Source organism: Vanellus vanellus (assembly GCF_965231255.1).
Source record: "Vanellus vanellus genome assembly, chromosome: 6".
Lineage (NCBI taxonomy): Eukaryota > Metazoa > Chordata > Aves > Charadriiformes > Charadriidae > Vanellus > Vanellus vanellus.
The window spans coordinates 66193559-66207707 of NC_138911.1; the positions used below are offsets into that span (position 1 = coordinate 66193559).

Here is a 14149-nt window from a genome sequence, read left to right on the forward strand (position 1 = left end):
ATATATCCTTCCATTATTGTTCAACAAGAAAAACCTAGCAAGCCTGTAAATCACCAGTAAACAGCTATATCTTTTGAGTGTCTTGCTTTGTTTCGCTAAAATGAGTTTTCAATGACTACACCGGCGTCACCTGAAGTGTCATAAAGAGATCTTGGGTTTCACAAAGAAATATGTCCTACTCAAAGAATCCACTTGGTAGTCTTGTTTTGCAGCTTAATATCTCTAATGGAGAATAGAACTAGTAGTAATTTTGCATTTGGTAAACACAAAGCAGCAATTACCCTCCCCCTGCCCCGACATCTAAAACAAATTAACCTTGTTGAGTACTGTAGCTGATTATGCAAATAAGGAGCACGTCCATTCCAATGACTTTTACAGTTAGAGATCTATGAAGGAATATATAGCCAGACAAGCTTCCTAGGAACCAAACCTCACAGATGAGGCTACCTGGGAACCAATCCTAGAGAAAACGACTCAACCACAGTAGCATAACATTTGCTTTAGTTAGAGAAAGAAGAAGAAATGTTTGACAGCAATCCTGGCCAGATATCTTTTGAACAGTCTCATGGGATTAACTGCTCTCAAGTGAGTTTCTCCAGTGAAGTCTCCAAAGTGCTGCTGTATCTTACATCGTCAGGAAAAATATGGGAGTGCTGCAGTTACGCTGGAACTGTTTCTAAGAGTGCTAAGGAGAGAGCGACCAAACACACTCAGCTTTGATGAAATACCATGACAAAAGACCCAGCACTGATGTAGAATACATCACTATAAATATGTATAACCAACTGCAGCTGTTTTGACTTACTGCGGCACATTGGTCTTACATTTTCATAACACCTCTTCAGTCTCACTCCCTGTGCCCATAAACATATATACCTTTGCCCCATATGGTATAAACAGGGTCCACCTAGAATTTGAAAAAGTAGTTTTCATAAATGTGTGAGACAGGGAAAAGTGTTTTTCGCTTCTCCTTTGCAATATCTTCTGAAAACAGCTTTTCCTTTTAACAAACTACCTAAACTTCCTGCTCACTACAAAGGGTCATCACCAACAACCCTGTCAAAATCAACAGAAAGCTTCTTGCTGACTTTAGCTGACTCCTGGTCAGGACCTTGAAAACCCACTTTTTTCAAGTTTCTGGTTTTAGGCAGGAATTGTACCATGCCACCTGGTGGAAATTTGGGTCAACATAATAAAAGCCACAGGCAGTGAACCACATGTTTGTACTTTTAAAATAGGAGTGCTATTCACGAAGTACAAATATCTTGCCTTTACCTGTGTGTGTAGAACTTGCCCTTGAAATTGAATTTAACTCATGGTGAAAAGCTCTTATTTTTCCCTCTGAGACTTAAGTAATGGAAGCTTTTATATTGTACCATTTGAAGCTCTTAAAAGTAATAAAACTTAGAAGCATAAAAGAGCTGTGCAGCATGTGGACTCCCCTTTTATCTGCACCTTGAGCAACAGACTAACCATCCTTGGCAGGAAGAAAGTTCCTCACCCAAAGCAATTGATCTTTTTTAGGAAGTAATCAGAATTTCCTCCTGTGGAAAATCAGATTAAGGTTAGATTTACACCTTGGTAAAGCCAAGGGAGGTTTTTTGGTGGATCCTGAACCTTGCTAACCACTGGCTAGAGGTAAGGCAGAGGCCTGCTCTACTTCTCTTCCCTGCTACTAGCAGTGCTCCTGTTTCTGAAAGTGGCTGGTGCTGGTGCAGCTCAGCTTATGAAGCCAGCCAAGTGTCAAGTAACAGGGAGTCACTGATAGGTCATGGCATATTTTGACTCAACAGGAAGCAGATGCAACAGGCAGCCATGTGATGGTTTTCTAGGACAGCTTCTTGACACATAAAGCATCCCATCTACAAAGCAGTTCGGCTAACACTGCCATCCTCCTCTCCCACTCCTCACTTCAAAACCTGTCACCTTCTTAATCTCTTCTTCATCTCCTCTCTCATCGCAGGTAGGTTTGCCTATGATAATATCTACACTCTCACACTTTGAACAATGCTCCAGCGCAGCATGTAGTTATGTAATGGGTGCTGGAGAAGGCAAAGGGAATCTGACTGAAACTGCAGTTGCAGTGCATCTCTGAGGGAAATTAGAGAAAAAATCTGCTGTGGACAGTTGCTAGTGGAGACACCATTCTCAGGAGTACAGGTTTTTATTAGCTTTCTTGCTCCTTTTCCTAAAAGTTCTGCGTGTTCTTCACAAGCATTAAATTATCTTCACATTTCCTGAAAGGAAAATAGGTGGACTCCGATAGCACTCTGTGCTATCAACCCTTTACCACACAGTGGCTAGAGAGGACACACTGGTACTATTTAACATCTTTGTTGGTAACATGGATGTTGGAATTGAGTGCACCCTCAGCAAGTTTGCCAACACCACCAAGCTGCGTGGTATGGTTGTCCTGAGGGACAGGATGCCATCCACAGGGACCTGGACAAGCTCGAGAAGTGGGCCTGTGAGAACCTCATGAGGTTCTACAAGGCCAAGGGCAGGGTCCTGCATCTGGGTCAGGGCAACCCCCAGTATCAATACAGGCTGAGGATGAAGGGATTGAGAGCAGCCCTGCTGAGAAGGACTTGGGGTTACTGGTAGATGAAAAGCTCTACATGAGCTGACAGTGTGCGCTCACAGCCCAGAGAGCCAACCACACCCTGGGCTGCATTCAAAGCAGCGTGACCAGCAGGGCGAGAGAGGGGATTCTGCCCCTCTACTCCACTCTCGTGAGACCCCACCTGGAGTACTATGCCCAGCTCTGGAGCCCTCAACATAAGGAGGACATGGACCTGTTGGAGCAGGTCCAGAAGAGGGCAACAAAGATGATCAGAGGGCTGGAGCACCTCTCCTATGAGGACAGGCAGAGAGAGGTGGGGTTGTTCAGCCTGGAGAAGACTCAGAGAAGACCTTATAGCAGCTTTCCAGTATCTGAAGGGGGCCTACAAGAAAGCTGGAGAGGGATTTTTTACAAGGACATGTAGTGATAGGATGAGCGGGAATGGCTTCAAACTGAAAGAGGGGAGATTTAGATTAGATATTAGGAAGAAATTTTTCACTTTGAGGGTGGTGAGGCAGTGGAACAAATTGCCCAGGGAAGTTGTGGAGGCCCCATCCCTGGAGTTGCTCAAGGCCAGGTTGGAGGAAGATACCCTAGGAGGTATCCTCTGAACCTTGTATTTACGTACCTCCACATCCAAGTGACAGGCTTCACTATATCATACTTAATGTTCACAAAAATTCATTGTAAAATGAGATCAAAGTATTTGAAAGACATCTGCATTTAATTATGCTACAATGTCCTATGAGAAGTAATTTTAAATCTCTGTTAAACTATGTCTAAACATAGCTTGACATCTGAGACCAGAATATCAGTGCATAAACCTGTAGTAAGTGACAACACCTACCTTGAAGAGATCCCAGCCTAAACACTGAAAGCAGAAAAGAGTGGGCTTCTCTGAGCCTGCCCTGAATTCCTGTTTGCTGCTATTTGTTATTATATGAGGACTTTTCCAAATGCTACCTACACTGCTGCTCAGCTCAGTCTGCAAAGAACAAAGCAAGGAGACCTCACTCATTAAGAGTAGCCCAAGAGCTCACTAAATTATATGGTTTGTGCTTTGAAGGTAGGAATGATTTTGTTCTACAGAGAAAAGAGGGAATGGAAGGGAAGAGGGTAAGACAATGTTAAAAACAGGCTTACAAAAAAGCCAAAAATACCCAGGTATATTTGCTTACCTTCAGTACCAGAAGCTGGGTATCATCTTCTTTCCCTTTATGACAAAGACATGGACAGCAAAGAACCTGCATTTCTCAATTTTACATATGTGCTTGGCAAAGTATGCAGAGCTATTTAGGCATATAAAAGCCAGTCTTCTGAGGATCTGAACTCAACACGTAATCCCTCTTGCCCACTGATCTGCCCATGTCCTTTCCTTCAACACCCAAGTCTCAGCTTCTAGTTCCAATCTAATTTTTGAAGTGAAAATTACCTTCTTCCTGGCAAAAAAAAAATAATATTTCTTTCACAGTGTTGTAGCTTGTCACTGAACAGGAGATCAGAAGGGATCAAAACTGCCAATGTGCAAAGCAGCTTGTTTTCAGAATATAAAAAAAAAAAGATTGTTTTTTTTCCATCTGGCAGTCTGACTGCTGAATTGTGAAGTTAACCCAATAAAAATTCCTGCTTACAATTGAACAGTAACTGTTTCGATTGCATTAAAGAAAAAAACAAAAGGATATCCTGTGAACTACTTTTTTTTTCAAGTCCTGTCTGCTCAGCCTTACCTTTGCATAGTAATGGAATGGACGGGTCATCACAACTAGAGGTATAACATTTATTACCATCTTCCAGCTCATTGTTGACTGTGTCACCATTTCCAACATTCTTGCTTTTAAGGCTAAAGAAACTTTGCATCCTCGCATTGTACCTGAAAGTGCAAAGGAAAGGTCTGAAAATGTTGGATTGTTGCATTTCCTCATCAAACTTTTAAGTGTCTGAGAACAACTTATGCAGGTGAGCAGTAAAGCCTAGATGCATGTTCTCCGACAACCGACAGGAAGTTAAGAGAAAGGACCATCCAATTCAGTGGCAAGCTGATGGGAAAGCAAGGGCTGCACCTATCTTATGAGATACAGCAAATTGCAGAAGGACACTAGAGCCCATTTAGTGAAGGTAAAACACTGGAGCTGCAGATTTTGGAGCCAGGACATTCACTGTACAATGGCTTCTCTCCTCCTGCATCAGCTTGAATTCACCTCACTGTTTCTCTCAGTACTGTGTCCCCCGTGGCAGGTAATTGAGTATTTTTGGGACTGTTGACCACGCCCTTCTAAAGAAAGAATGCATCTATTTTAGCACTAGGGTGTGATCTAAGAGGGTTGTCGATGAACTCTCCTAAGACCTGATGTAGGAGAAAAGGGAGGCTGAAGTTCCAAAAAAGGTAATTTTTGAGGGGAGGGCACCAAGGGGTAAGTCTAAGCAGCTTGCAGTAGAAGGGTGAACTCACAGACCCTAGCTGTAAAAGTCAGAGGCGGTGACACTACAGAAGACGGATGTCAGTATACAATCTGGTATGACATGGTCTGAAGATCAATACATGCTTAGTAGTCTGTCTAATGGTCCTTGACCTTGCTCTCCAGAGATTACAAAATATGTGTAATAACTGACATGCTGTGTGCTTACAATCCAGAGTACCCAGTGGACTTTTTCATATATCTTTGTACAAATGACATTTTCTCTCAACTATTTCTGAAATCTACTTTAGCTCAGTGCACTATGAAAAAGATGTATGAAAATATTTGCTGATGACTGAGCACAAATTTAGAGCGAACTGATTAAGCATAAAAAAGCAAGGGATCTTACACAGAAACATGACTGGCTGAATTGTCCTCAGCAGGAAGGCCAAGGACAAAACCACACCAAAAGAATGACGGTCAATTAACACCTAAAGGGCATACGGAGGAGAAAAGCACTTACTTCATGATAAGTATGTAGAATGAATACATAATGATGAGTACAAGGCTTTCCCACCTCAAAGAGACAAAAAAAGTATTAAAAGACCATTCAAACAGCTGTATGCTTTATAAGTTTTCTGTAGGAGTGCACATTAAATATCTAGTACCAGTCCCATTTGTGTACACAGGATTCACATCATTAAGATTAGATGGTGTCTCAGCAGAATGGGAGGGAAGCAGACTCTCATGTTCCAATAAACATGCAAATAAAATGTAATACATATATTTCAGAAATGTGCTATGCAGACTGAAACCACAGCTACCTTCTGAGGGTCATAATGCCAAGGCCTTTTGTCATTTCAGTGCTGAAGCACAGGCCAGGCACCCTGAGAGGACTCTTTTAGAAGATGCTTATGATCTTCCACTAGGATCCCACCTTGGATTGTTCTGTGGGACACCTGCACCCCCAGAAATGTTAACAGCCAGATTCAGAGCAGCAGAACTTTGGTTACCCTCTCCGCACGTATGAGTCTTCAGGCCTTACATAACAGCCTATTTACTTTGTCAATGTTTCCGAAGTCTTAACTTTTCTTTTAGTTTTCCCTGATCATCATAAAAAATATAACCAAAGAAAATATACAGGATTTCCTAGGTGTCAAATCCAGATCATACTCCCAGTGTGTAAGAATGAAAGCTAATTACACTGCAGCTCTATTTACTGATCAGTCTCATGGCAAATAGGGGACTGCAGGGAATAATTTACACAACTTACCATTCTATTTTCTCATCATATATGAACTAGAAGAAGGAAAAAAAAAAAAAGAAAAGAAACACATAAATTGACTGTTTCTCTGATCTATCTTGAAAAACAGCCTTATTTGTTTAATAAATATCAGTCATATCTAGCTAGAAGCTACTAAAGTTTTGACCCTTTCTAACCAGAACTTTCACTGTACGGACTGTGCAGCAAAGTTATGTATTCTGAAGAGACCTAACTCTGAGTCCTGTTAACAGCTAGACCAGTTGTAGCAGGAAAGGCAACCATTCTACTTCTGCTCTTAGGCCAAGTGGTTATACACATTTTACTCCACCCTATGTAACTCCTGTAACTAAACGGGCAGCTAGTGATCTGTATTTATTACAAAACAAACTAAATGGATTCTTCCTCTCCTTGCCACCAGACAAGTAATTACATCCATTCAGGAATTACTACACTGCTCTAGTTGTATCTTACCTGTGCTCTATTTAGAACAATTTACCCAGAATCTGCAAAATAAAATCACTGTGTAGCAGCAAGAAACAGCCTACCCTATTTAAAATAGAGGTGCAGCTCAAAATTTTTCATTTCCACAATGAGCAGTCCCCTAGGTCAGAAGAGAGCGCTAACTGCACTGTTTAAGAGTAGCCTGCTACCCCGCAGAACCTTACAGACTGTAGGTACAAACTGAATGGACGCTGACAGACATGATGGACATGTATTCTGTGGGGTTCTCTGAAGCTTTCATATTTGGACTGTATTGCAGAGCTCACTTCCAGTTGCCACTAGAACTAGCTAGGAAAAGAATTGTTTACTAGTGTATATCAATGGTTAGAAGACTGGTCCTCCAAAAATTCAAGCAATGAAACACATTAATTGATAAGAGAACTACTTACAACAATAAGTACGATCACAGATATCGTGTAGTATGCAGAATCCCGAAACACAGACCACTGGGTGAGATGAACCACCTGAAAAACACCGCACCTTCAGCCAACAAAAATAAGTGATTTTAAAGACAAAACAAAGGCCTCTATCTTGCAATCACTTAGGTGTGTTAGCAATGATTCTGGAACCAATCACAGTTTTATACTAACAGGAGACATATCAGTCTGTTAGAAAATGGATCGATAATAACCACCAGTACTAAAAATCATATAGAAACTTCCATTAATGAAATACATTTTTTAGTAATGATATTTTAATTGGTCATAATTTCAATTGTGAAGTATAATTCATTGTACTGCAGAAAATCAATGGTTCCCACTTCGTTATATTTGTGGATACATTGGACTTAATACCTGAAAAAATATGATACACAGTCTAACCATCTAGTGAGTAGATGGAGCAAATCTCATGCTTGTGTTCTAAATTCTATGATGACCATCAGTACCAGGAAGGATTAGCAGATGCCACTGATCAGTTGACTGTGAATACAGTATTGTATGAAGAGGAACCAGTGTCCTCTGTATACTACACATGCAGAGTGCTGAAACTACACCTATTTGTAAATGATTTGTAAAGTCTTTCCAACATTTGATATTTTTCACAAAGCCAGCTCTTTTTTTTTTTTTTTTTTTAATGCTCCCTTTTTTTTTTTTTAATATTTGCTCATGGAAACCCCTGAATTGTAAGTAATTGAACTCCATAAAGATAAGTATCTTACTAACCTGTCCTGCAAACAATCCACAGACACCAACAATGCAGAGGATGTTGAAAACTGCTGAACCGACAATGGTCCCTACTCCTACATCTCCATGAGTGATAAATACTCCTGTAGAGGGAGCAAAACATGATTATGTCTGTCATTTCATTTTAGGTCACAGGCCATTACTTAGAACATGTACTACCTGAGAACAAGAGATAGTTTCAATGTTTAACCAAAACATGTTTCATAATAAATGCTCACTTCTCTGTGGAATATTTTTTGCTTTTAGTCTAGCTAGCAGCCCCCCCATTTTTGGCTTAACATCTCTACACATATATATTTATTAAAAGTAAATTATTTCTTTGCTAGTTAGTTCAACAGTAAGTCCTGTATTTCACAGCTTGGTTGTTAGTGGTACAGTAATCTATTCAAATGAGTATAAAACATCTCCAGTCACATCAGGAGCATGGAATTTATTTCAAACAGCATAATAAAGCACAAAAACCTTTCTCCCAGGTGTTTAATATTTAGTGTGTTCTTCCTTGCAATGTCTTATGAGAGTAAGAGATTCTTCCCTCAAAAACTGGTAGCTGCTTTGGGTGCAGTAACGTTTGCCCTCTGACTCAGACAGACAACAGGATTCAGAATTAACCTGTTCTAATACCAACTTTTTACTGAACCCACATATGCCTCAGATCTGTAACATAATTGCATCAGAATGACAAAAATTAATGGCTGGAGCGTACCTCCAGGCATTATTTATAACGTAGCCTGCAGCACTGAGGCAGAACCAAAGACAACGTGAATGTACTACAGAACTGTATCTACTTGTACTTTAAATCTTTCACTAAAGGGAGCCTTAAACGCTTGCACTCACTGCTTATAATAATTTGGACATGAAGTTATAGTGCATTCATTTGGACTGTATTTCCCTAAAGTTGGTAAAAACATTAGTTGGGATAGTAGCAGAAAGCCTACTAAGGTTTTACTGAAGACTTCTTTATCAAATTTAAGCCACTGTACTGCTAGAAATCTACAACCTAGTTGCCATTACTAAAACGTGGGACAAATCCCATGACTGGAGCGTGGCTATGAATGCCTACAGGCTGTTCAAAAGGCACAGGTGAGGAAGGAGGGGTGGAGGCGTTGCCCTCTACATCAAGAAATGAATACAGTGTGAAGAGCTGTCTCTGAAGGATAGCGACAAGCAGGCTGAAAGCCTATGGGTGAGAATTAGAGACTGAGGCGACAAAGGGAACCTTGTGGTTGGTGTCTACTACAGGCTGCCTGATCAAGGAGAGCCTATTTAGCAAGCCTTCTTACTCCAGCTACAGGAGGCATTGTGTTTGCAGGCTCTTGTCCTGCTGGGGGACTTCAACCATCCTGACATTTGCTGGAAAAGTAGCACAGTGAGCTGTAGGCAATCCAGGAGACTCTTGGAGTGCACTGAAGATAACTTCTTAAGACAGTTAATAGTCAGCCCCACCAGAGGAGATGTGATAGTGGACCTGATGGTCACCAAAGCGGGTGAGCTAATTGGTGCAGCTTGGACTGCAGTGATCATGCACTGGTGGAGTTCACAGTCCTAAGGAATGTGGGTCAGGTGAAAAGTAAAGTCAGGACCCTGAGTTTTAGGAAAGCAAAATTCCAGCTCTTCAAGGAGTTAGTCAATAGGACCCTCTGGGAAACTGCCCTCAGGGACAAGGGAGCAGAACAGGGCTGGCAGATCTTTAAGGACACTTTCCACAGAGCACAAGAGCTCTCAATCCCCAGGTGTACGAAATCAGGAAAGGAGGGCAAGAGACCAACATGGCTGCATCAAGACCTGCTGGTCAAACTAAAGGGCAAGAAGTAAATGCACAGGCAGTGAAAGCAGGGACAGGTGTCCTGGGAAGAGTATAGGGACGCTGCCCAGTTGTGTAGGGATGGTGTCAGGAAGGCCAAGGTGCAGCTGGAGCTGAACTTGGCAAGGGATGCAAAGATTAATAAGAAGGGCTTCTACAGGCACGTCAGCCAGGAAAGGAAGGTCAAAGAAAGTGTAGCCCCCAATGAGCAAGATTGGCAAAATGGTAACAACGGATGAGGAGAAAGCTGACATACTCAACAACTTTTTTGTGTTGGTCTTCACTGGCAAACTCTCTTCCCACACCTCTCAAGTGGATGGGCCACAAGGCAGGGACTGGGGGAGAAAAGTCCCTCCCACTGTAAGAGAAGATCAGGTTCGTCACCACCTGAGGAACCTGAACATACAGAAGTCTATGAGAGTTGAGGAGATGCATCCCCAAGTCCTGAGGGAATTGGCTGATGTAATTGCCAAGCCACTCTCCATGATATTTGAAAAGTCATGGCAGTCAGGTGAAGCCCCTGGTGGCTAAAAGAAAAGGGAAACATTGCACCCAATTTTTAAAAGGGTAGAAAGGAGGATCCTGGAAACTACAGACCTGTCAGCCTCACCCCTGTGCCTGGGAATATCATGGAAGAGTTCCTCCTAGAAGCTATGCTAAGGCACATGGAGGACAGGGAGGTGATTCAAGACAGCCAGCATGGCTTCACCAAGGGCAAGTCCTGCCTGACCAATCTAGTGACCTTCTATGATGGAGTGACTACATCAGTGAACAAGGGAAGAGCTACAGATGTCATCAACCCAGACTTCTCTAAGGCCTTTGACACAGTCACCCACAACATCCTTCTGTCTAAACTGGAGAGATATGGATTTGATGGGTGGACTGTTCAGTGGATGAGGAATTGGTTGGATGGGTGCAATCAGAGGGTAGCAGTCAACGGCTCGATGTCCAGCTGGAGACCAGTGACAAGTGGCATTCCTCAAGGGTCAGTATTGGGATGTGTGCTGTTTAACATCTTTGTTAGTGACATAGATGTTGGGATTGAGTGCACCCTTAGCAAGTTTGCCAATGACACTAAGCTGTGTAGAATGGTCAACAGGCTGGAGGGAAGGGATGCGAGACAGAGGGACCTGGACAGGCTTGAGAAGTGGGCCTGTGTGAACCTCATGAGGTTCAACAAGGCCAAGTGCAAGGTCCTACACATGGGTTGGGGCAATCCCAAGTGCAAATACAGGCTGGGGGATGAAGGCATTGAGAGTAGCCCTGAGGAGAAAGACTTGGAGGTGTTGGTTGATGAGAAGCTCAACGTGAGCTGGCAATGTCTGCTTGCAGCCCAGTAAGCCAACCATATCCTGGACTGCATCAAAAGCAGCATGGCCAGCAGGACGAGGGAAGGGATTCAGCCCCTCTGCTCCACTCTGGTGAGACCCCAGCTGGAATACTGCATCCAACCCTGGAGCCCTCAGCATAGGAAAGAACTGTTGGAGTGGGTCCAGAAGAGGGCAACAAAGATGATCAGAGGGCTGGAGCACCTCTCCTATGAAGACTGGCTGAGAGAGCTGAGGTTGGTTAGCCTGGAGAAGAGAAGGCTTCGGGGACACCTTATTGAGGATTTTCAATTCTTGAAGAGGGCTTATAAGAAAGATGGCCCTCTTTAATAAGGCCTGTTGCGATAGGACAAGAGGTGATGGCTTTAAACTAAAAGAGGAAAGATTTAGACTAGATATAACAAAGAATTTTTTTACGATGAGAGTGGTAAAACAGTGGAACAGGTTGCCCAGAGAGGTGGTAAACGCTCTATTCCTGGAAACATTCAAGGTCAGGTTGGACGGGGCTCTGAGCAACTGGATCTAGTTGAAGGTGTCCCTGCTTACTGCAGGGGGTTGAACTAGATGACCTTTAAAGGTCCCTTCCGATCCAAACTATTCTAAGATTCTATGATTCTATGAATCTTAATAGGTACTACTTTTGCCATTTAGACCTCCTCTCTACAACAATAATCTTTAATATTTCAGAGATTACGTCAAATTATTCTGTAAGTAATGTATACCATGTCCTTCTGGCTTTAACAGACCTGACTTATCTATACATTAATTTGTTCTTTTCCCATGTTCCCTGTTCTCCTACTTCATTGCTAAAATTAAGTTCCTTTATTTGTGAAGAAAGAAGCGAAAGAGGCATCAAATATCTCAAATCGTCTCTCAGGGGACTGCAATAAATCTCTTCTTTTACTTCCCATGTTCAGAATCAGCGATTCCTCTCTGTGTTTTGAGAGAAGATTCACAGTTTCATGAGATATTTTGAGTAGTTAATTATACCATGAACCACAAACTAGCTGACAGCTGCAATTGCTGATTATAAATTGGCAGAAGAATGGTAGCACTTTTGGATAGCTCTGCTTGATCTGCTGCTGATTTTTTAACAGCAGATCTCATAAAAGCTAGTGTGTGGGCTCCATACCTATAACAGATGCAAACAGTTCTGGAGTGGAGCTCCCTGCTGCCATGAATGTGGCTCCAGCAACATCTTCACTCAAATGTAGTTTCTGGAAGAAAAGCAGTGGTAATTAGCACTGCTACTGTATTTACATTGCACAGTTCTACAGTTGCTAAGATAGAATCTCTTCATTTTCTGGCCACAGTGCTGTTAAAGGATGAACAGTCAGTATGACACAAAATTAGACACTGCCTTCTGAGAAGGTAAATACACTTTGGGCAAGTCAAACGTTTATACCCTAACTCAGTGAAGTGTCAGATAAAATTACCTACTTATATATAACTGAATAGCCAGTTGCGGCTTACCTGTAGCTGATTAGAGAAAAGCATCTCCACAGGTTCAGCAAGATTGTAAACATCTCAAATTATTTTCATTAGTTTACTTTTGGAACTCTAAACACAACCATTCAAGAATTAAGGGCAATTCTTGAGGCTGATAAAATTTGAAAATAAAAATCCGTAAGAGAAAAATGTAACCTCTGAATAAATCTTACAAACAGCAGGCCTGATTCTGGCTTCACTTTACAACTGTGTTAATCAAAAGTGAGTCCACTGACACAGACAAAATTAGTCCAATTAGACACAGAGAAGCCTGTGTACTGTATACAGATCTATTTTTATGGCAGTGCCTCTTAAGCTTTAATAGGATATAGATAACTTCTAAGTTCTCAGACCAGCAGAAACATGTGTAGTTCCACAAGTCAGCTGCATCAATTTAATACTGTCTGAAGATCTTTCCCTTGAACTATAAAGAAGGTTTTATGGAGGAGCTTTTTCCTTTTTGAGAGTCTCTAGACTCATCTTTAGTACCTTATTTTTCTTCCAAGGACAGAAAAGCGATTAGTGACAGAAGGACCAGCACAGAAATCCTGTATTTTTCAGGCAGTATGCAACACTTTGAGCTGCTGAAAATGGCATCCTACAGCACTTGACAAAATATAAACACAAGCCCTTATTGTACCATTTGATTTACTGCCAATCATACTGTTGCAGGAGCTCAAACTTAAGTGTGCTATCTGAATTCTTCCTGGCTGTTTTAATGTTCAACTGAACATCAGACAAGAAGCAAAGATTTTATGAAGGATCTGTGACAACTTAATTGGTACAACCCAACTGGTACAACTTAAACATGGTGTATAAGGTGCATGCTGAAGACAGAATACGTGAAAAGGGAAAGAAAAGATCCCTATTGAGGATTTTACTATTTTTGGCCACCTCCCTTATTCTTTTATTTGTTCTTCTATTGATAAGTCTAAGTACACAGCTTGTACAACACTAATAGGGATTTAGTACATATATCCATAGGAAAATAGACTTTTTAACTAGCTACAGTAGTTTTCCAGAAAATGGTCACACACGTTTTTGTTAAAAACCAAAGGAGATGAGATTTTCATTTTGCCCTCAAAAAGGAATTAAAATCCGGTTTTGTATTTGGATTCATTTTGTAGTAGTTCACCCAAGCCTTAACAAGCACAACATTTACATGCCAGGTATAAATTCTACCCTGTCCTGATCAATTCGCTTAATGTGAATCCTATATGCAACTGTGTAAAGGAATTGCATTTATTTACTATTTTTTGCCTATAAAATAGGTATTCTCCTTCTATATCAAACCAAGTTACACACTTTTCTCATGCATTCTCCCTTTTCTCTACTTTATGCTAGGACCACATACGCTTGCTTTCTCCTTGCTGATACAGTGGCAGATGCATAATAAAATCTGCATAGCCAACACATTAATTTATTTATGTATGATTTCTTTTCGCAAGTGACTTTTTAAACTGGGAGTACAATAATAAACCCAACGCATCCATATGTCATATCCACCCTAGCTATGTGCCTCAGGTATTTAAGACTGGGTTTTGTCATCTGATCTGATTACATCTTTCATTTTTTTTTTCTTGAGTGTAGCCAGGGGCACCAACATGCCCTGACCACAGGGTCA

At 41.5% G+C, this 14149-nt stretch overlaps 1 protein-coding gene across 1 annotated transcript in view; it reads right to left on the reverse strand.

The window, feature by feature from the left end:
- SLC24A4 (solute carrier family 24 member 4) overlaps positions 1-14149 on the reverse strand; it is a gene marked incomplete at its 3' end in the record, with an annotated part of 97153 nt that overhangs the window by 22882 nt on the left and 60122 nt on the right. The window contains exons 5-10 of the mRNA XM_082484737.1: positions 12170-12254; positions 7888-7991; positions 7114-7188; positions 6233-6258; positions 5483-5536; positions 4291-4433 (exon numbers count right to left, since the gene is read on the reverse strand). Of these exons, the coding sequence (XP_082340863.1) occupies positions 4291-4433; positions 5483-5536; positions 6233-6258; positions 7114-7188; positions 7888-7991; positions 12170-12254 (487 nt within the window). The remainder of the gene's footprint in view (positions 1-4290; positions 4434-5482; positions 5537-6232; positions 6259-7113; positions 7189-7887; positions 7992-12169; positions 12255-14149) is intronic.